Source organism: Pongo abelii, chromosome 19 (genome assembly GCF_028885655.2).
Source record: "Pongo abelii isolate AG06213 chromosome 19, NHGRI_mPonAbe1-v2.0_pri, whole genome shotgun sequence".
NCBI classification, from domain to species: domain Eukaryota; kingdom Metazoa; phylum Chordata; class Mammalia; order Primates; family Hominidae; genus Pongo; species Pongo abelii.
Window position 1 is genome coordinate 78,214,706 of NC_072004.2, and position 24,274 is coordinate 78,238,979.

The 24,274-nt window shown below is 46.7% G+C and overlaps 1 protein-coding gene across 8 annotated transcripts in view; it reads right to left on the reverse strand.

The window, feature by feature from the left end:
• Positions 1-24,274, reverse strand: part of MARCHF10 (membrane associated ring-CH-type finger 10) — a 109,344-nt gene that overhangs the window by 84,327 nt on the left and 743 nt on the right. For 3 of the 8 annotated variants that reach the window (XM_054537228.2, XM_054537230.2, XM_054537235.2), the window contains exons 2-4: positions 23,007-23,099; positions 18,209-18,315; positions 2,679-2,798 (exon numbers count right to left, since the gene is read on the reverse strand). In XM_054537228.2, coding sequence (XP_054393203.2) covers positions 2,679-2,798; positions 18,209-18,298 — 210 coding nt within the window. In that variant the 5' untranslated portion in view covers positions 18,299-18,315; positions 23,007-23,099. The remainder of the gene's footprint in view (positions 1-2,678; positions 2,799-18,208; positions 18,316-23,006; positions 23,100-24,274) is intronic. The other 5 variants (XM_054537229.2, XM_054537236.2, XM_054537231.2 and 2 more) reach the window with 2 other exon arrangements.

Below are 24,274 nucleotides of genomic sequence, written 5' to 3' on the forward strand. Positions count from 1 at the left end.
GATACCATCTCACACCAGTTAGAATGGCAATCGTTAAAATGTCAGGAAACAACAGATGCTAGAGAGGAAGTGGAGAAATAGGAACAATTTTACACTGTTGGTGAGAGTGTAAATTAGTTCAACCATTGTTGAACTGAAGATAGTGTGGCAATTCCTCAAGGATCTAGAACTAGAAATACCATTTGACCCAGTGATCCCATTACTGGGTATATACCCAAAGGATTATAAATCATGCTACTATAAAGACACATACACACGTATGTTTATTGTGGCACTATCCACAATAGCAAAGACTTGGAACCAACCCAAATGTCCATCAATGATAGACTGGATTAAGAAAATGTGGCACATATATACCATGGAATACTATGCAGCCATAAATAAGGATGAGTTCATGTCCTTTGCAGGGACATGGATGAAGCTGGAAACCATCATTCTCAGCAAACTATCACAAGGACAGAAAACCGAACACCACATGTTCTCACTCATAGGTGGGAATTGAACAATGAGAACACATGGACCCAGGGTGGGGAACATCACACACTGGGGCATGTCATGGGGTGGGGGGCTGGGGGAGGGATAGCATTGGGAGAAATACCTAATGTAGATGACAAGTTAATGGGTGCAGCAAACCAACGTGGCACATGTATACCTATGTAACAAACCTGCAAGTTGTGCACATGTACCCTAGAACTTAAAGTATAATTTTAAAAAATGCTGTGTTGGGTGGGGTGAATAATAAAATTATTGGGAAATAAGATCCATATAAACTGTATTATAGAAGTTATTTCACATAATTACTTTTATGTATACAACCATGGCCTTTTTCAGAAGTGGTCTGAGTGTTTTGCAATGATGGTTTAAAGAATGCATAATTTGTATAGCAGGAAGAAGAAAACTATAGGAATCTGACACCAGCTTGTTCCATAAGCTTAAGTGTGAAAAGGAACATAAAACTTCAAATCCTGCATATCCCAAATGCATGAGTATTGCACATAAAATGGCCGTGACTATGCACATGAGCCTCTGCATTAAAGTTCCCTGCAGAGGAACCCAGCTGCCCACTTGTTTAGCAATTCCATCTGGGAAGACTGCTACATGCTACTGTTGGACTTAAATTATATTTTCTTATCTGTCCTTGATCTTATTTCTGAGTGTAAAAATGTGAGAATTTATCTTAATGCTAAAAATATGTTGTTCTAGTCAAACTAGATTTAATTTTTGGATTAATCTCACTCCTTAAGTTTAATCAGCAGCAGGCATTATATTTAGTCTTTGACTAACAGGAAAAGATCCAGGCAACGTGTTCTTGGTGCTGCCAATATTGTGAGATAGTCTCTTTCACCTTCAGACTCTAAGTGAAATATTTTATTGTATGATTTTATATTCCTTAATAGAGAGCATATCTCTCTCCCAGGGATACATCTACATCTATAAACATCAATCACTGATGTTTTTAAGGTGTCCTTTGAACATTAAATAACCACAGTGTGAACATCCTAGATTAAAAAAGAAATCTCAACAAGAACTTGATTGATATCACGTATTCAGGATCTATCTCAGGATCCATGCCATTGATAGGAAAGAAGGAGTCTCTCCTCTAGAGTATATTTCAGGCATAAAATATTAAATAGGAATTCATAAAACGCATATTACTCATCTTAAATCAATTCACCATGCTAACGATCAGTGTTGAATACAGCTTGTGGTATTGAGCTCTTACATAGGGTAAGTAAAATTAGATAAGATCTTAAACATGAAATATGATCATAGAGCTCAGCAATTCAGAGCACCTTCTCTGGGGTCAGACTGCCTAGAATGGAATCTCTACCACACACTGGCTGTGAACTCTTAGGTAAAGTTTTGTAACTTCTCTAAGGCCCAGTTTTCTCATCTGTAAAGTGGGGCAAAGATGGATAGATACATAGATAAATAGATAGATAGATAGATAGATAGATAGATAGACAAGGAGAGGAGATAGATATATACATTTATGAGAATTAAATAAACTAATATGTATAAAGTGCTTTGCATAGTGCCTGGAATGTTGCAAGCACTGAAATAATGGTAACTGCTTAATTATTATTATCATGATACTATTATTATCATCATATTGTTATATCATTTTTAAGCAAAAATATTTTATCATCATATTGCTATATCAATCTAGGCAAAAAATTTAAACAATTGCCAATTATTAAATGATACAGTTATTACCACATTTTACTCTCCTCCTTCATCAGAAATAAAAACTAGGCCCAACCTTGCATCAAGTTAGACCATATGCCACAGAGATGATGCTGTGCTTGAGAAGGCCCAGTGCCTCCAACTCTTATAGAGTTGCAGCGTTTCTTATCTGGATGGTGTCTCATAGACCATCTGTGTCAGGACCTTTACCTACAGGAAAGAAGAGTGAGGCCCAACCATAGTGAGGCGTGAAGACTGCAGAGCTGGGAGCCACAGGGATGGTGTCCCCAGGAAGGGAGTTCCCAGCCCTGGGCTCCTTCCTACCCATGGCTCTCCCTGCCCTGACCTTTGGGAATCTGCAACATCTCCTTTTTGAGTTGGCTTTTTCCTACATCACACACACACACATGCGCGCACACACACACACACACCACCACCACCACCACTACCACCAGCAGCCCCAGGAGACTGTCTCCCAGAATTCTTCATACCTGTTTGGAAGATGACCTGCTAGAAAACCGGGATCTCTCAAAACTTGTCTCTTGCCCCCAAAACTGATCGCGTTTCTTCTCATTTGGGTCTCTTCTATATTCCTGTCGTCTCAGACAAGCCTGAAGAACAACAACAACAAAATGTTTGTCTTAGGACCATGGCAAGCTTGTGTAACTTTATGCTTAACTCCAATGGTGAGGAGCATGAAATAAATGATATGCATCTCCAGGTGTTCATCAAATACCTCTCACCAAGTATAAAGACCAGGTATCACTCTTCCCTTTGCTTAAAACGCTAGGTCAGACGTAATAGCCATTGCTTTAATAAATTCAAACAATAAACATACTGAGAGGCATTTTGTCAAGAATGTACCCAACTGTTGCCTTCTCAAGGAGGGCAGCACCTGTTACACCTTGTGAATTTCTCTTTCTGGTCATTCTCTTCACGGCCCCTCCCTCTTCCTAACTTCACTATACGGTGACCCTGGAGATGACACTCCAGTTGCGGGATGAGAATTGTTAACGTCAGAGCACGTGCTGTTTCCTGCACTTGGAATCTCCTCTGTTAGAAGCTCTCTTGGCAAAACCAGCTGATCTACTAAAGAGCCTGCTGCTGTGGCCTTCTCTTTAGTTTCCTCTGCCTTCTCTTCTCCAGGCCGAATTAATTGTCAGAGTTGCAATGTATATTAATTTAAGCTTGAATTATACATATTTTTTTCCTATTGTAGGTAGTTGTTTGTGGTTTTGAGCCTGTTTCTCCTGCTGATCATTGAGAACCCTGAGAGTAAGGACAACTTCTTATCTTTGAATCCCCCAGCATCCAGCATTTAATTTTAGCTGAATTGCAGCCGGCCAGGTGCCCAGTGGCTCATGCCTGTAATCCCAGCACTTTGGGAGGCCGAGGCGGGTTGATCACTTGAGGCCAGGAGTTCAAGACCAGCCTGGCCAACATAGTGAAACCCTGTTTCTACTAAAAATATAAAAATTAGTTGTGGTGGCACATGCCTGTAATCCCAGCTACACAGGAGGCTGAGGCACGAGAATTGCTTAAACCTGGGAGGCAGAGGTTGCAGTGAGCCAAGATAGTGCCACTGCATTCCAGCCTGGGTGACAGAGCAAGATTCTATCTCAAAAAATTAATAATAATAATTTTAGTTGAATCGCATTTTTGCTTTGGAGGAAAATATCAATCCCTAAGTGCAAAATAAGAAAAATAAAATTACCAATGAAAATAATTCCCCATGTTTCTTAACAAAATTAAAATAAAATCTGGTACCAAAATATTTCTCCTGCAGTACTAGGACTGAACAAACCCGACGATGTCATGTACTATGGGAAGTTTCAACTGATTTTAAATACCTCAAAATAGTAAAACAGTTTTTTTCCCCCCAAGATGGAGTCTCGCTCTGTCACCCAGGCTGCAGTGCAGTGGCACGATCTTGGCTCACTGCAACCTCCACCCCCCGGTTCAAGCGATTCTCCTGCCTCAGCCTCCCAAGTAGCCGGGGTTACAGGAGCGTGCCACCATGCCCGGCCAATTTTTGTATTTTCAGTAGAGACAGGGTTTTGCCATGTTGGCCAGGCTGGTCTTGAACTCCTGACCTCAGGTGATCGGCCTGCTTCAGCCTCCCAAAGTGCTGAGATTACAGGCATGAGCCACCGCACCCGGCCCAGTAAAACTTTTTTGGAATGTTTCTATACTTGCAGATCCAGTAGCCCAATTCAACTTTGCCTTGCCAGGGCCAAATTATCCACTGTCATAGAAAATGAATTTGAAGTAAAGACCAACAATATTGTTTCTAAAGTAGGCCTGACAACTGCCCTTCCTGGCTGGGTTGAGAAAGGAAAGATTTCTTCAGCACGTTTCACGCCCTCTGTTAGAAAAGGCATCTCCTTCCGTGATGCAGTAGGACTTACCAGAATTTCACGCCATGAGTAAGCCTAACATTATGCTGTAAGGTTAAGAATAGAAATGACCCGATACTAACAAAACATTTACTCCTTGGAATTGGGACAGTTATTCACACCGTGCTTTATGTCTGAATTGCAGGTGACACCCTAGCCTCCGGGCTCATCACAGCAGCCAAGTGGTCACCTGCAGGAAGCAGAATCCTAGATTCTGGGGAGAAAGATGCAGCTTCACTCCAACTTGCTTGGGAAGGGACAACGTCCTGTCCCACAGTTAATCTTCTTTTCAAAAACTATGTCACATAGATAGTAAGTCGTCATAATAAACACTGGACGCTGTTTGGTTTAATAATTTAAGCAAGAAAAACCAAAGAACACTAGGCAGTAACCATAATAAATAAGTTAAACAAAACAAACAAAAAACACCCAATCATAGAGAAACCCAGGTAATCCCTAAAGGGAGTTGGCTGGAGAGTGTAACGAAGTTCAGCTAAACGTGTGCCTTTGTTGTTCCAATCCTTTTACAAGGACTTCAAATGGGAGCTTGTGTTTGGAAAGAGCACTGGCGTGGAGTGTTGTTTCCGAAAGGGGCAGATGTCTGTGCCATCCTGACCTACTGGTATTAAAGGCAAAAGAAGAAAATGCTGATGGGCTGAAAGTGGAGGAGGCAGTGTTAGCAAATGCACCAGGACCAAGGCAGATTTTGTGGGATGAACAGAATTCTTGTGGGCTGAGTGTTTTTTGAAAATTCTCTCCAAGAATGCATACGACTTAAATATTTCTTTACCAAAAGGGGAGGAAGAATAGATTGGTTTGCAAAGTTGAAAAAAAAATTTTTTCCCTCTAGTTCCTTGTTCCTCTTCTTACAGAGGAGCAGAACAAACCAGTGGCAAGGCAGGTACTTAAACTTTTATCTTGACAGAGCCAAGCAATCTTTCTGTGTAAATCAAACATTAATCCTCTCAAAGTTATAGCTTTGCTGAGAAGGAACACAGGGGCAGAGCAAATATCCAGACTTACAGTCGTAGAAGCAGAAAGAACCTTTGCCTTATTCCCTGCAAGGGCTGGTTTTCTTTGTATTTGTAATTGTAAATGATTTTTTGTCAGCTGTTGATGTTGTTTTGTGCGGGGTGGGCGGGGGGAGCCTAAGGTGACTGGGCAGGGGAGGACGGAATCCATGGGTCAGGAGAGGAATGGATTTGTAATTCATAACCACCAGCGGCTTCCCTTATCCTGGACTTTAAGAACATTCTCCCCTTTCAATTGCACGTGTCAGGATTCGGATGGCTATAAATAAGTCTCTGATCATGTGGCAAAACTGGCCGAGGGCAGTCTTGAAATTGAAGGCTTTGGGTAACTTTTTATTTCTTCCTTCTGGGGAGATCAGGGCTTTTTCCTTCCCTCCTCTATTGGTGTTGACCCCCACCCTCCTAGTGCATCCCCCTGACTACAGCATACGTAGTTGGGCTGCCTTCTGTACAGAAGGTACCACTGTGGGGGCAAAATGCAGAATGTGCATCAATGTCTGTGGGGATGACGTGGGTTTTGTGACTCACTGTAACTCAATCCTGGTAAACACGACAATCCCCAGCTCTGCCACTTTCTAACATAGTGACCTTGGGCGAGCTGAATAATGCCATTGATTCTTGCTTTCCTCATCTGTAAGAGGAGGTTGCAGATTGTTGATATGTTAACATCAATGAGGCATACAGTTGGTGATATGTTAATAATGGCTGGCCCTTGGGGAGTGTTCAATCAAAGGTGCCTACCACCACCATCACCATCACCACCACCACCATGACTACCATTTCCATCATCACCACCACCACCACCACCATCATCACCACCACCATCATCACCACCACCTCCATCACCATCACCACCACCACCACGACTACCATTTCCATCACCATCTCCATCACCACCACCACCACCTCCATCTCCACCACCACCTCCATCTCCACCACCACCACCTCCATCACCACCACCACCACCACCATCACCACCACCACCACGACTACCATTTCCATCACCATCTCCATCACCACCACCACCACCTCCATCTCCACCACCACCTCCACCACCTCCATCATCACCACCACCTCCATCTCCACCACCACCACCTCCATCACCACCACCTCCATCACCATCACCACCACCATCTCCATCACCACCACCACCACCATCTCCATCACCACCACCACCATCATCACCACCACCACCTCCATGACTACCATTTCCATCACCATCTCCATCACCACCACCACCACCTCCATCTCCACCACCACCACCATCATCACCACCACCTCCATCACCATCACCACCACCACCATGACTACCATTTCCATCATCACCACCACCACCACCACCATCATCACCACCACCATCATCACCACCACCTCCATCACTATCACCACCACCACCACGACTACCATTTCCATCATCACCACCACCACCACCACCACCATCACCACCACCTCCATCACCATCACCACCACCACCACGACTACCATTTCCATCACCATCTCCATCACCACCACCACCATCATCTCCATCACCACCACCACCTCCATCTCCATCACCACCACCACCATCATCACCACCACCATCATCACCACCACCTCCATCACCATCACCACCACCAGCACGACTACCATTTCCATCATCACCACCACCACCACCACCATCACCACCACCTCCATCACCATCACCACCACCACCTCCATCACCATCACCACCACCACCATCACCATCACCACCACCACCATGACTACCATTTCCATCACCATCTCCATCACCACCACCACCACCACCTCCAACTCCACCACCACCTCCACCATCACCACCACCTCCATCTCCACCACCACCACCTCCATCACCATCACCACCACCATCTCCATCACCACCACCACCACCATCTCCATCACCACCACCACCATCATCACCACCACCACCTCCATGACTACCATTTCCATCACCATCTCCATCACCACCACCACCACCTCCATCTCCACCACCACCACCATCATCACCACCACCTCCATCACCATCACCACCACCACCATGACTACCATTTCCATCATCACCACCACTACCACCATCATCACCACCACCATCATCACCATCACCACCACCACCACCTCCATCACCACCACCTCCATCACCATCACCACCACCACCACGACTACCATTTCCATCATCACCACCACCACCGCCACCATCATCACCACCACCTCCATCACCACCACCACCACCTCCATCTCCACCACCACCACCACCTCCATCATCACCACCACCTCCATCACCATCACCACCACCATCTCCATCTCCACCACCACCACCACCACCTCCATCATCACCACCACCTCCATCACCACCACCACCACTACCTCCATCATCACCACCACCTCCATCACCATCACCACCACCACCTCCATCATCACCACCACCTCCACCACCACCACCACCACCTCCATCATCACCACCACCACCACCTCCATCACCACCACCACCTCCATCACCACCACCACCACCACCTCCATCACCACCACCACCTCCATCACCATCACCACCTCCATCATCACCACCACCACCTCCATCACCATCACCACCACCACCTCCACCACCACCACCACCTCCATCATCACCACCACCACCATCTCCACCACCACCTCCATCACCACCACCACCACCACCTCCAACATCACCACCACCTCCATCTCCACCACCAGCACCACCTCCATCATCACCACCACCTCCATCACCATCACCACCACCACCTCCATCTCCACCACCACCACCTCCATCATCACCACCACCTCCATCACCATCACCACCACCACCTCCATCATCACCACCACCTCCACCACCACCACCACCTCCATCATCACCACCACCACCACCTCCATCACCACCACCACCTCCATCACCATCACCACCTCCATCATCACCACCACCTCCATCACCATCACCACCACCACCTCCACCACCACCACCACCTCCATCACCACCACCACCTCCATCTCCACCACCACCACCACCTCCATCACCACCACCACCTCCATCACCATCACCACCTCCATCATCACCACCACCTCCATCACCACCACCACCACCACCTCCATCTCCACCACCACCTCCATCTCCACCACCACCACCACCTCCACCACCACCACCACCTCCATCACCACCACCACCTCCATCACCACCACCACCACCTCCATCATCACCACCACCTCCATCACCATCACCACCACCACCTCCATCATCACCACCACCTCCACCACCACCACCACCACCACCTCCATCATCACCACCACCACCACCTCCATCACCATCACCACCACCACCTCCATCAGCATCACCACCACCACCTCCACCAACACCACCACCACCACCTCCATCATCACCACCACCTCCATCTCCACCACCACCACCTCCATCACCACCACCACCTCCATCTCCACCACCACCACCACCTCCATCATCACCACCACCTCCATCACCACCACCACCACCACCTCCATTACCACCACAACCATCACCACCCACCACCACCGCCTCCATCAACCACCACCGCCTCCATCACCACCACCACAACCATCACCACCACAACCATCAACCACCACCACCACCTCCCTCACCACCACCACCACAATCATCACCACCACTACCTCCATCACCACCACCATCACCTCCATCACTACCACCACAACCATCACCACCATCACCTCCATCACTACCACCACCACCTCCATCACTACCACTACAACCATCACCACCACCACCTTCATCAACCACCACCACCACCACCTCCATCACCACCACCACCTCGATCACCACCACAACCATCACCACCCACCACCACCACCTCCATCAACTACCACCACAACCATCACCACCACCACAACCATCACCACCACCTCCACCATCACCACCACCTCCACCACCACCACCACCACCACCTCCATCACCACCACCTCCATCACCTCCATCACCACCACAACCATCACCACCACAACCATTACCACCACCAGCACCACCACCACCTCCATCACCACCACAACCATCACCACCACCTCCATCACCTCCATCACCACCACCACAACCATCACCACCACAACTGTCACCACCACCTCCACCGCCACCACCACCTCCATCACCACCACAACCATCACCACCCACCACCACCACCTCCATGAACTACCACCACAACCATCACCACCACCACAACCATCACCACCACCACAACCATCACCACCACCACCACCACCTCCATCACCACCACCACCTCCATCATTACCACCACCACCACTACCTCCATCACCACCACCACCTCCATTACCACCACCACCACCACTACCTCCATCACCACCACCACAACCATCACCACCACCACCTTCATCAACCACCACCTCCATCACCAGCACCACCTCCATCACCACCACCACCATCACCACCACCCACCACCACCTCCATCAACCACCACCACCACCTCCATCACCAGCACCACCACCACCTCCACCACCATCACCACCACCACCTCCACTGCCACCACCACCTCCATCACCACCACAACCATCACCACCGCCATCACCTCCATCAACCACCACCACCTCCATCACCACCACCACAACCATTACCACCACCACCATCACCTCCATCACCACCACCACCTCCATCAACCACGACCACCATCACCACCAGCACCTCCATCACAACCACCACAACCATCACCACCACCTCCATCAACCACCACCAACACCTCCATCACCACCACCACCTCCATCACTAGCACCACAACCACCTCCATCACCACCACCACGTCCATCAACCACCACCACCACATCCATCAACCACCACCTCCATCATCACCACCACCACCACCTCTATCAACCACAACCACCACTACATCCACCAACCAACACCACCACCTCCATCACCACCACCACCACCTCCATCATCGCCACCACCACCACCATCACTACCACCTCCGTCACATCTCCATAACCACCACCACCTCCACCACCACCACAACCACCGCCGCCACCACCACCTCCATCAACCACCACCACCACCTCCATCACCACCACCAAAACAATCACCACCACCACCTCCATCACCACCACCACCACAAACATCACCATCACCACAACCATCACCACCACCACCACCACCTCCACCACCACCACCACCACAAACATCACCACCATCACCACAACCACCACCACCACCACCACCTCCACCACCACCACCACATCACCACCAAACCCCCACCACCCATCTCACCTCCCCACCATTACCACTGCCACCTCCACCACCACTGCCACTTCCATCACCATCAGCAGCTGTCACAGCCTTTTAATTGCTGTTCTCAATCCCATTTCCTGGTTTGCTTCTATAACTATTTCTAAAGTCAGCCTTTGCCAAAGCATATGACTCTGATGCTGGTCGCAGAAGAAGAGAGAATCTTTCTGTCTAGTCCTGAGGTTCATCCTTGTTTTTCTGCCCTGTAAGTAGAGGTCTGTTTCCTAAACCCCAGCCAGCCAACTGAGCAGCTCCTGCTCTCAGTCATTCAGGGTCACAATGAAGCCGCTTCTCTTCGACATTGCAGCTCTCTGAGTCCACAGTTGTGCTCAAAGTTCCTTTTGTTTTTTTCATTATCAATCTGATCCCTCCAGTCATTATGTGACTTCAGAAGCCATGTGCCCCAGGAACACGTCCCAGCCGCATAATTCCGGTATAAAGCCATCAGAACCACGACCCGACTTCACATCTCCAGCCAGAATGGCATCTGTTCCTCTATCTCAGGACGAACTTTGAGAAGTGGGAGTTGCCACTTCCTTCAGTTGCTTCCTTTTTGTTGTTGTTCTTGTGATCTGACTTGCATACCCCAGAGTTTGGTGTTTTAATTGTCCTCGGTGACATTATTAAAGTTCATTAATTTTAAGAGGTCAAGAAATCAAAGGCATAAAAACAGTTTGAGATGGTATTCCCCTCCAGCTAGTTTTTTTTTCCTGTTTTGGCTGTGAAGAGTAGAGCAACACATACCTCAAAGGTGAGCCAGGAGGAGAATCCCTCACCTACGTCCCTAAGGGAAGAAAAGTTGATTTATCCCCATTCCGGCTCCCTGAGTGGACAACTCCAAACCCTCACCACCCGCTATAAAGTCACCTATCGTGTCCTTGAACACATGTATATTGAGATATTTAGTTGATTTGCACTTGAAAGAATCAAGATGAATAAGTGACATGAAATGAAACCAATTTGAACACATTTAACAGATTATAGAAAATCACTCTGAAATGCCAAGTGTAATCTTTGCCTTCAGCTTTCCAGTGGACATTAATGGCTAAATTCTGCCTCCAGTTACATAAACACATTTGATCAAAAAAAAAAAAAAAAAAAAAAAAAAAGCTAGGCAGCATGAAAATCCTTGAAGCAATAGAGCCAAATTCTGAGATGGCATATAATTATATACTAGTTACCAGATTCTGAAATAGCATGCAATATGCCAAATAGATGTTTATTTCCTCTTGTTTTCTCAAAAGGGTCCCACCCAACCACTGAAAGGAGTAGTATCAAAATAACTCAGGGTGAGGTTAGCCCTCCTCTCTTGCTGCTAGCACACAGACCTGGAAAGGCACTGAGAATTTGGTGCGTACCAACACTTAGCATATTTTAGGCTGTAGCAGGAATGGTTTACGCAAGAGGTTTCTAAAGCCTTCAATTGGAGCCAGTTCATTAAAGGTGAGTCGAGTACAGGAAGGGACACGTGCCAAATGCATATGATTTGGGATTCGTGTCTAGTTATTACGTCTTACACTATTTGTATGCCCTGAAATGGGGAATCCCTGGTCACACTGGACCTGGAGTGAAAGCTGGGATTTCCATAGGAAGTAACTGGCCAAACTCATTGATGATCCAGAGTGCCAATACCCACCCACCACAAAGTTAACCATAGCAAATTATCTAAATACACATGGGCTGTCTATGAGCTGAGTTACTGAGGGGTCACTAACATCATGCAACCTCCGCCTCCTGAGTTCAAGCTATTCTCCTGCCTCACCCTCCCGAGTAGCTGGATTAGGGGTGAGCACCACCACACCCGGCTAATTTCTGTATTTTTAGTAGAGACATTTAGCCAGGCTGATCTCAAACTCCAGGCCTCAAATGATCTACCCGCCTCTGCCTCCCAAAGTGCTGGGATTACAGGCATGAGCCACTGCGCCCGGCCTACATCATGCAATTGATTCTTAAACCACTACTTTAAATTCTTTCTGGAACAAGGCAAGGGGTAGATTAATAATATAACAAAAAAAATTTGCTGCTCCCTGCAAAGTAGTTACTGTGGGTTGCCATTTACTTACTTCAATGATATTTAGAACATCTTAAAGACAACCAAATTTATTTTTTGCAGACCTTGTGGTAAGTGGTTTTGAAAATGCTCAATGAGAGTGGATTTGACTTTTAGGAATAGTCACAAGTCAGCTGGCTCTAAGTCTGACAAGCTTAGTTGGTAGCCAAGTTAGGCAACACAGGCTTTCACGAATGTCAAGGCAATTGGTTCAACATTGAAGAGGGAGACTCAGCCCCTGCCCTTAAGAAGTCGTGGTCCAGGTTGAGAGGATGTCACACAAAAGGCAACGTGCAGCCGGGTGCGGTGGCTCACGCCTGTAATCCCAGCACTTTGAGAGGCCAAGGTGGGTGGATCACTTGAGCCCAGGAGTTCGATACCAGCCTGGCCAACATGGTGAGACCCCCGTGTCTCTATAAAAATACAAAAAATTTAGCTGGGTGTGGTAGCACATGCTTGTGGTTCCAGCCACTCAGGAGGCTGAGGTGGGAGGATAACTTGAGGCTGGGAGGTTGAGGCTGCAGTCAGTTGTGATTGTACCACTGCACCCCGACCTGGGCAACCACTGCACCCCCACCTGGACAACAGAGCAAGACCATGTCTCAAAAAAAAGAGAGAGAAAAAAAGACAATTTGCAATGCAGTTTCATAAGCTCTGTGCAGGAAGCATGAAAAGAGTGCTGCAGTACTAGAGTGGTGGAAATATTCTAAAGTTATGATAGTTATGACTGCAAACTTGGTAAATTTACTAAAAGTCTTTAAATTGTACACTTAAAACAGGTTGAATTTTATGATACATAATTTTTTTTTTTTTTTGAGACCGAGTTTCACTCTTGTTGCCCAGGCTGGAGTGCAGTGGCACTATCTCGGCTCACTGTAACCTCTGCCTCCCGGGTTCAAGCGATTCTCCTACCTCAGCCTCCTGAGTAGCTAGGATTATAGGCACCTGACACCACGCCCAGCTAATTGTATTTTTAGTAGAGATGGGGTTTCACCATGTTGGCCAGGCTGGTCTTGAACTCCTGACCTTGTGATCTGCCTGCCTTGGCCTCCCGAAGTGCTGGGATTACAGGCGTGAGCCATCGCACCTGGCCAGTAAAGTTGTTTTTAAAAACGGCTACTATGTGTATGAGCACAGAGATTCCCTTTAGTTCTGAATTAAAACTATGATCCTCACCACCTTTGCCCAGGGGAGCAAGGTGAAGAAGGGGGAAGAAGACGTTGGCAAAGTGGTGAAGTGTAGGTTGGTTTTGCTTAGGTTCTGAGTCTTGGGCCTGCCTTTAAGTGAGGGAAAGCACAGAGGAGTATCCTATATTCCAATGGTATCGCCACATTTACATTTTAGATAGGTTTCAAGGAAACGGTCTGACAGATGGCAGGACTGGAGGCTAGAAGGCCAGTTATAAGGATATTATAATGGTCTTGGACAGAAATTAGGGAAGTTGGAACCATGGGGTGGCAACAGGGTAATAAGGAAGGCACAAGTGCGTGAGTTCTTAGGTACACTTGGCAGGACTTGGTAACTGGTGGGATGGGGATGAGGAGGGAGAGGAAGAGACAGGGAAGGCTTAGACCATAGGAGGGGCAGCAGGGGGATGGACATGGGGGTACAACCATGGACACATTTGATTTCAGATGTCTGTGTGACATCCAGGTAGACACAGGCAACTGGGAAACACACATATGACTCTGATGCTCTGGGGAGACCCAGGATTACAAGTCTTAGTATAAAGTGTGGTTGAACCATAGCAGAGGATGAGATGAGTCACAGTGACCTTGTGAACTAGAAAAAAATTGGGCTGAGAACGGAACCCTAGGGAAATTAACATTCGAGATCCAGGGAGATGAAGAGTACATAGAAAAGAAAATGGAGAAAAATGTGAGAGAAACAGGAAGAAAATCAAGACAGTGTGATGTCAGAGAGCCAGAGGAGGCTGGGCGTGGAGGCTCATGCCTATAATCCCAGCACTTTGGGAGGCTGAGACAGGAAGATCACCTGAGGCCAGGAGTTCGAGACCAGCCTGGGAAACATTAAAAAAAAAAAAAAAAGAAAGAAAGCCAAAGAGTCATGTTCGAGAAGAAAGGAGTAATAATGTCAAAGGTAGTTAAGACTGCAGAAAATAAAGACTGAGAAGAAGCCCGGTGAATTTGGTTACTGACATTAGCAGAAGAGTTTCAGGGGAGGGGAGAGGAGGGGAGGGGAGGGAGGGGAGGGGAGGGGAGGGGAGGGCAGGTGATGGTCGGGCTGAAGCAGGCCAGGGAATCCATGGGAGGGCAGGAAGCAGAGACAGAAATGGAGCTGGCTGTTTGGGGACATCTGGGATGAGGCAGGAAGAAGCCAGCGCTGCAGCTAGAGAAGGACACGATGTCTACAGAAAGCTTTGCTCTTTTGTTCTTAAGATGGGAGAGACTTAAGCACGTTCGTTGGACTGAACCAACAAGAAAGGAAATGTCAAAGCTACCAATGAGAGGCCTGTGGATGGCAGGGGCTGGAGAGCAGAGGGCCTCAAATCAGGATCTCAGGCTGCATACCAGCAGGAAGAGGGTCACTTCATCCTCCAAGATGTGAGGACTAGATGGTGTGTAGCCTGGAGCGAATGGGAGGAGGCTGAGTGGGTTCTCACCTGCCGGCCTTGGGGTCTTCATTTTGTTTCATGTGAGTGTGTGAAACCGGGCAGGGGGTTCTTTGTTGAAACTATGGAGGTTGGAGGTTTGAAAAGAGTGAAAAGGTTTAAAATCGTGATGATAACAGAGGGAGCTGATGGACAAGTAAATGTGTTGACGTGAGTCATCCTTCATTCTTTTCTTTCCCTCACTCCGCCTCTCCATCTATCAGCAAGATGTCTGTTCTGCTTCTATTTCCTGGGCCGGGCCACTTCTCACCACCTCCACTCCTACCACCCCGGGCCAAGTCACCAGAATCTCTCTCCGAATTTCTATCATAGTTTCCTTACAAGTTTTCCTGCTTCTTCTCTTGCCCCTTCTAGTCCTTTCCCCAAACCGCAGCCAGAGCGACCCTTAATACAACATAAATCAGATCATACTATTCCCCCACTTAAACCATCCAATAATTCTCACAGTGATAAGAATAAAATTGGGCCAGGCACGGTGGCTTATGCATGTGATCCCAGCACTTTGGGAGGCCGAGGCGGGCGGATCACCTGAGGTCGGGAGTTTGAGACCAGCCTGACCAACATGGAGAAACCCCGTCTCTACTAAAAATACAAAATTAGCCAGGTGTGTTGGCACATGCCTGAATCCCAGCTACTTGGGATGTGGAAGCAGGAGAATCGCTTGAACCCGGGAGGCAGAGGTTGCGGTGAGCCGAGATCGTGCCACTGCACTCCAGCCTGGGCAACAAAAGCAAAACTCTGTCTCAAAAAAAAAAAAAAAAAAAAGAAAAGAAAAAGAATAAAACCTAAATGCCAAGCTATGTTCTGTGAGACCCAGTGTGACACTTCGGCACTTTCCCTGGGTTCATGTGTTCCAGTCCCTTTGGCTACTTTTGGTTTCATCCAGGCTGGTTCCTGCCTCAGGGCCTTTGCACTGGCTTTCCTTCCAATTGGGAAGCTCTGGTGGGATCTTTCCCATAATTCACCTCAACGGTCAAGTGTCACTTCCTCAAAGAGACCTCCCCTGCTTCTAACGGAGCACCGCCTCCAACCCCTTAACCTGTTTTATTTTCCTCATTGTATTTATCAGTAACTGAAACTCCCTTACACATTTCTACTTGTGTAAGTCCTTTCCCCCCTTAATCCTAGAATAAGAACTCCAGGAGAACAGAGGCTTTGTTCAGCACATAGTAGGCACCAAATAGATATTGGCTGAATGAATGAATGAAAAGCCAGTGTTAAAAGCCCAATGGAGATTAGAAAATAAAACGGCAATGGCTCAAAGCCACACAGTTGTGTGATTTTCTTCAACACGGACCATAAAACTATAAGACTGATTTTTTCCTATGTGCCTGTTCTGGAGACAATTTCAAACAGGAGCCGGGTGGCAGAGGCATCTTTGTGAAAAGCAGTTAGACTCCCAGGGCGACCAGTGTGGATGTTTACGTTCTTATTTATTTTGCAGAAATGCCCTCGATTTTCTAGTCTTCTTATACGTGGGTTGGCACGTTGTGGGAGGAAATTGCTGACTCTGTTTCCAGCCCCAAAGCTAAGCTGTATTATACAGGTGAAATCAGGTTACTGAGATAGGTCTGGTTTCCTTGGTGACCTGGGAGCTTTAGTTATATTTGAAATTGCTAAGAAGGGGAAAAACCTGATAACAGCAGTTCTGTGTTTTCCTCAGGGAAAGAGCGCTTTTCAATCCTCAGCCCAGGCTGAGGACATGCCTTCCTGATTGGCGAGGGCTGAGGTCCCACCTCCGGTGGGATGACTGACACTTTCTACCTGCTCCCAGGATCCCACAACCTAGTCTGGCAAGTTTGTCCTATGCCAGCTCCGGGTGACTGCAACCTCAGGATTCCTCAGGCTCCCTGTGTGTTTTGGTTTTGCATGTAAACACTGTAACTAGGGGGACCAGCAGTTAGCTCATTGTAAAATGTGCAAACCACCTTTCTTCTGGTGGGGATGACAACAGAAGGGCGTGTTATTTTACGAATGGTAGGGCGACCCAGTTAACTCTTTCATGTTTTCTTTCCTTCTCAGTTGGTTTGTCAAATTTAAGCCCTTGGTGGACGAGGGCTCCAGGCCGAACACTGAGGGAAGTACTTTTACAGTGTTTATTTCATTTCATTTTCATGATAATACTAGAAGTGGATAAGACCATTATCCTTGTTTTTTTGTTTGTTTTTGAGACGGAAGAGTCTCGCTGTGTTGCCCAGGCTAAAGTGCAGTGGCACAATCTCTGCTTACTGCAACCTCTGCCTCCCAGGTTCAAGCAATTCTCCTGCCTCAGCCTCCCGAGTAGCTGGGACTACGGTGCCACCACACCTGGCTAATTTTTTGTATTTTTGGTATAGACACAGTTTCACTGTGTTAGCCAGGATGGTCTCGATCTCCTGACCTCAAGATCCGCCCGCCTCGGCCTCCCAAAGTGCTGGGATTACAGGCGTGAGCCACCGTGCCCAGCTATCCCCGTTTTTTTTTTACAGACGAGGAAACAGAGAGGTGAAGTGGCTTTCGCTAGTTACATACCTAATCGGTGGGTTTGGGATTTTAGAAAACTTTTACTGCTTGTCATACGTTGATGCTGCATTCTGAATTCTCTCTAAATACTGGAAGAGAAGGCAGAAGACCATTCTTGCTTTCTGTAGTTACCTGATACTCAGAGTCCACCTTATGCTGCATGTCCCGCAGATACTGAACATCGCTGAAGAACTTCTGCCTGTCCTTTGCGTCACGCAACATGATTCCTAATCCCTGACCTGCACAGAAAAGATAAACAAATGTGCTGTGATAGAGTTCTTTGTCGTGATGCCGTATTTGGATTTATTTTCATCTAATTGCTTTTATTTGTGTATTCATCTAATTTCCCTTATTTGAAAGGCACAGATGCTCCTTTCAAGCTGAAGGGACTTCTTGTGTTGCTGTTAATGCCCTTACAGTCCTCCTGTTCCAGGCATAAATAATGCAGCCACCTTCATCAGGCACTTCAGTGATCCTGTCCTGGTTACTCAGAGGGAGTTAGATTGACAGACACCTGATTCGGTTCTAGAGCATGACAAAAAGGAAAACCTGAGAGCCTAGCTAAATAGCAGTGACCAAGGTTACAGGCCCCTGGTTACTTAAATTCATTTATGCAACAATGATTGCACCCTTATTCCCATCCACGCACTGTGCTGGGCACTGGAGTATAGCAAGCAGCAAAGCAGACACGACCCTCACCTTTGCTTTTTTTTTTTTTTCTTCTTTTTTTTTGAGACGGAGTTTTGTGTTTATTGCTCAGGCTGGAGTGCAATTGCCAGTCTCAGCTCACTGCAACCTCTGCCTCCCGGGTTCAAGCGATTCTCTTGCCTCAGCCTCCCTAGTAGCTGGGATTACAGGCACCTGCCACCATGCCTGGCTAATTTTTGTATTTTTAGTAGAGACAGGGTTTCATCATGTCGGCCGGGCTGGTCTCGAGTTCCTGACCTCAGGTGATTCACTCAACTCAGCCTCCCGAAGTGCTGGCATTACAGATGTGAGCCACCGCGCCTGGCCTGTGTTGCTTATAATCCAGGGTGCGAGACTGACTTTGAGCAAGTGAATCCTAACTATGATAGGCCCTTTGGAGCAGAACTATGGGGCTCTTTGAGAATGTTATTACGGGAGGGCATAACCTGGTCTGGAGGGGTCAGGCAAGGTTTTCCTTAGGCAATGACACTGGGTTTGACAGAGTGAGCTAGCTGAGAAGTGGGACAGAGAGGACAGCAGGTGCAGAGGCTTCAGGCATGAAGGGGCAGGTGCAGATGAGGCAGACGGGAGGGGAGCAGTGCAGCTGGAGCAGAGATGAGGAAGGAACAGCCCCAGAAGGGCTGCAGGGGAGGCAGGGGCCAGCTCCCATGGGGCCTTGAAGGTCAGGATTCAAAGAGTCATAGGAAACTACTGAAAGGTTCCAATCTGGGGAGTAAATGATTAAATTTGTGTTTTTATTTATTTGTTAATTCTTTTTCTTAGAGACAGGATCTTGCTCTGCCATCCAGGCTGGAGTGTAGTGGTTTGATTGTAACTCACTGGGTACAGTGGCTCATGCCTCCCGAGGTGAATCACTTGAGCCCAGGAGTTTGAGACCGGCCTTGGCAATATAGCAAGACCTTTTCTATTTAAAAAAATTGAAAATTAGCCAGGTATTGTGATGCATGCCTATAGTCCTACCTACTCAGGAGGCTGAGGTGGGAGGATTGCTTGAGCCCAGGAGTTAGAGGCTGCAATGAGCCATGGTCATGCCACTGCACTCTAACCTGGGCAACAGAGCAAGACCCTGTCTGTATATATATATAAAAAAAATTGTATTTTAAAAAGATCCCTCCAGTTGCAGTATGAGAATGGATGGGGTGGGGGTGATGGTGGTAGAGTAAAAAACAGAAGTGGGAAGACCATTGGGAATATTTCATAGTAATCTAGATGTGATAAGATGGCAACCAGCATTGGGTAGCAACAGTGAAGAGAAAAAGGAGGAGGAGGAGGAGGACAATGGGGAGGGAGAGGGGATCATAGCTACCCTTTTTTTTTTCTTTTTTGAGATGGAGTCCTGCTCTGTTGCCCAGGCTGGAGTGGAGTGGGGCTATCTCAGCTCACCACAACCTCCGCCTCCCAGGTTCCAGCAATTCTGCTTCAGCCTCCCAAGTAGCTGGGATTACAGGCACGTGCCACCACACCTGGCTAATTTTTTATTAGTAGAGACGGGGTTTTACCATATTGGCCAGACTGATCTTGAGCTCCTGACCTCAGGTGATCTGCCCACCTTGGCCTCCCAAAGTGCTGGGATTACAGGCATAAGCCACTGCGCCGGGCCCACAGTTACTCTTTAACGACCCTCTGGAAGGGATAGGCCTTGTTCTAAGCAGTTACATCAATTAATTCATTCAATCTTCTCAACAACGCGGTGAGGCCAGCACTAGATCTCTATTTTGCAGGTGAAGAAACTGAGGGCCGAAGGGATGAAGTAGCTTGCCTAAAGTTACAGAGCTAGTGAGTGGAAGAGTTGGGATATGAACCCAGAGAGTCCCACTCCAGTGCACACACTGTTAACCAAGGGATTAAAGAGACGCTCAGGACAGAAAGTCATCAGGGCTTGCGATTATATGAATGGACCAGGGGTGGAAGTCTCAGGGATGCCTAGGTTACTGGCTTGAGCAGCCAGTGGGTTGGTGCCAGCATTCCCTTCAGAAAACACAGGAGGAGCTGCTTTGTGAGGAGACAGCATGGCGTCGGAAGTGTCTGGGGTGCGGCAAATGGAGATGTCAAGTGCGCTGTCAGACGCGGGGCTCTGCAGCTCACCGGAGAGGTACAGATTTGGGCATTGCTGGGATTCTGTGATAACTGAAGTTGAAGGAAGAATGGAAACGAAAAGAGAAAGAGGACACAGGACAAAACCTCGTGAAGAACACGAATATTTAGAGAACAAGCCGCTGAAGAGAAACGCAAAAAAAAAAAAAAAAGAAAAAGCCAGAAAGGCAGGAAGAAACCAGGTGGGTGCCATTTCAGAGATGCCCAGAAGAGAGGGTTTCAAAAAGAAGGCTATTAATAACCTTGGTGAGAGCATTCAGTGGAGTGACGGGGCTGGGAGGGCTGCAGAAGGTTGCGTAAATGGGAGGCAAAGGCGTGGAGATCATGCTTTCAAGAAGTTTGGCTTTGACTGGCATGGCCCAAATTTATGGCCAAGATATCTAAGCTCACAAAGGGATAAAATAGCACTGTTAATAACGACCCCTCATCTATGGGGTCATCAAAGCCCCTACACTATTCCTGCTTGTTTTCTACTGAAGCTCTTTCATTTATTTCTACACACACACATATACACATTTTTTACAACTGCTGTGTGACAAGGGCTGCTAGGCTCTGGGGATACATCAGGATGGGACAGGCGACATCTCTACCTTCAGGTGTATACGTTCTGCGGCATTCCCTCCCTCCTCCTGTTTATTCAGTTGTGTAGATATTGGCAGAGTCAGGCTGCCCCTGACTCATGGTGACCCAGCGTCTGGTCTGGTAGTTATGAAATCTCACACGGTTTATCATCTGGCCTTGAACAATGGGGAAAACTTGTGCTTGTCTCTTGGGGGCTATTTTCTCTGGAGCATGGAAAGTTGATCTTTTGACAGTCAGAATCTGAAACTACAATCCAATGTGTATTTCCAGTCTACACACAAAACCTACATTTTGTCTTGAGCATTTTAATTATTACTTATGGGACTATGTTTTAAAAGATCACTTTTAGCTTTTCATCTGAATGTGAACCTGCATGGAATGAAGTTACCTTTGCACTCTTTTCAGAAAACGATGGTGTTAAAACAGGCAGAAGGATAAGCTCCTGCTGCTACTGTGGGAAAGAGAAGTCTGTCTGAGTCTTAATCAGGCAGAGACCATAAAGACTCATAATAAAAATATGTTAATGGTCACTAAAGGGGAGCATCCCAGAGTCCACTTGGATGATACATTTTGGTTGCCAAAGTTAATATAGAAAGCCGGTTAATCTATCACGGCTTTAGAGCAGGGTTAATTTAAGGAGGCTTCTAAGTCAAGAGGCATGAAATAACTTTGTCTAAATAGGTAGGAAGTAGCACCCTTTGAATTACTTGCTAAGTTACCTCTGACTTCACAATCACCTACCAAATAAAGGACTTTAAAATGCCTGTAATCCCAGCACTTACAGAGGCCGAGGTGGGTGGATCACTTGAGGTCAGGAGTTCGAGATCGGCCTGGCCAACATGGCCAAACCCCATCTCTACTAAAAACACAAAAATTTGCCGGGCGTGGTGGTGCGCTCCTGTAGTCCCAGCTACTTGGGAGGCTGAGACAGGAGAATCACTCGAACCTGGAAGGCGGAGGTTGCAGTGAGCCAAGATCGCACCACTGCACTCCAGCCTGGGCGACAGAGGGAGACTCCATCCCCTCAAAAATAAAAAAATATAAATAATAAAATAATAAAAATAAAATTGCCTACAAAAGTCTCTCTTCCTTCCCATAAACTCTCTATTACATGTATTTTACAATATTTAGAAACATCGTGGTGCCACATGTAATTTTTTATTTAAATACATCAAGTCTTTATGAGATTAAACAAATATTACGGAAACCAAGAAAACAGGGTATTAGTGTTAGACCAAGAAGATGGTGGGTTACCTCAGTTTAAGCAAACATTCTCTGTGTTTGCTTGAACTTCATACCGCACTCAGTCAGTTTGAAAAACTGACCAGGATGAACAAGAAACAGAAATAACAGTATGGAAATAAAAGTACATGAGATAATGCTTAATTCATGGATCTCAGCTTTGTGGGCCTACTCAACCAGATGGCCACTTGAAGCCAAGAATTTTTCCCCAGCAAACACAGAGGGTTGGGGTGGGGGTGATAATAAAATGTGAGCAAGGCGCATGTTTCTAAAATAGCACTCTGTATTCTCTTCTATCGCTCACCTTTGAACTGCTTCTTAATTTAAAATCCACTCATGGTTACGCACACTTCTGTTTTAAGTCTTTCTGGTGATAATGTCTTGTGCCAAATCTGTGCTTTAGAAATCAACATAAGAAGCCATATTAAGTAGGGAGAGAGAAAGGAGGAGGGAGTTGGAGGCAGGTGGAGAAGGAAGGAGGGGGTCCTGCCTTGCTGAAAGCAAGGGCAAGTTAATTCTTGGCCTCAAAATTCTACATATCTGTGAAATTTTAATGGGGAATATTCTAAGAATTTTGTGACATACACATTCTTCTGTAGTGTAACTTTCCAGTGAATTCCAACCAAGTGTTCCTGACTGAGGGGAACAGAATTTGATTGCAGAATGTTTTTCAGTGCTCTAAAAAGTCATGCATACATACCACCCTTCTGTTTTATGACCACATTTGTCAAAAGAACTGATTTGAAGGAGCCTATTCTTATTAACAATCAAAATCTTATTGGTTTCTTACCATGTTCTCATAGGAGAAAGACATCACTAAAGTTAATATTCCTTTAAGCAATAAAGGAAAATGTAAACAATTTAACCTCCTTCTTAGACGGAAGGTTGCTTTGAAACAAAATCTAAATGGCTATTGTTAATGCCGGACAATCAGGCTCAAAAATTACTCCCTTTCCACAATTAGGTGATTGGGGAAGGATTTCAGGAGACCTTATTCAACCTTTTCCCCAATTGATTAATTTGTAACGTCAAACATTATAGGATTTGTTTAAATCTTAGCTCTAAAAAAAAACTTTGCATTTTGAAGTCTTAGCTTATAAACATGTCTTGAGTATAAGCAACAAAGTTTACGACTTGGGCCCAATTTAAGAATACCGTGACTGCAGAGAAAAAGGGGGAATTGGTTGGGAAAGGTAAGGAGATCTTTCAACTCTTCCAGCCAATTTGGCTTAAGAGTTGGGGGCGGGGTGGAGGGTGGGGAACAGACCCCCTCCATGTTTTTGGACCCCCTTCTTATGTTTTTGGCGGTGACTCTTCATTTTACTGTGAAACTAGGAGAGATAGGTGGTCACATTTCGACCACCAAGCCCGGAAGAGAGGAGAAACTCAACGTGTAATTGGGAAACTTCGGGGGAGGAAACGTCACAGGTTTGACAAGCAATTCAGTGCCATCATTAATAACAATATCCAGCCAGGGAAACATAACGAGACCCCTTCTTTACAAATAATTTAAAACATTAGCCAGCCATGGTGTTGGCCTGTGGTCCCAGCTACCACCGGGAGGCTGAGGCG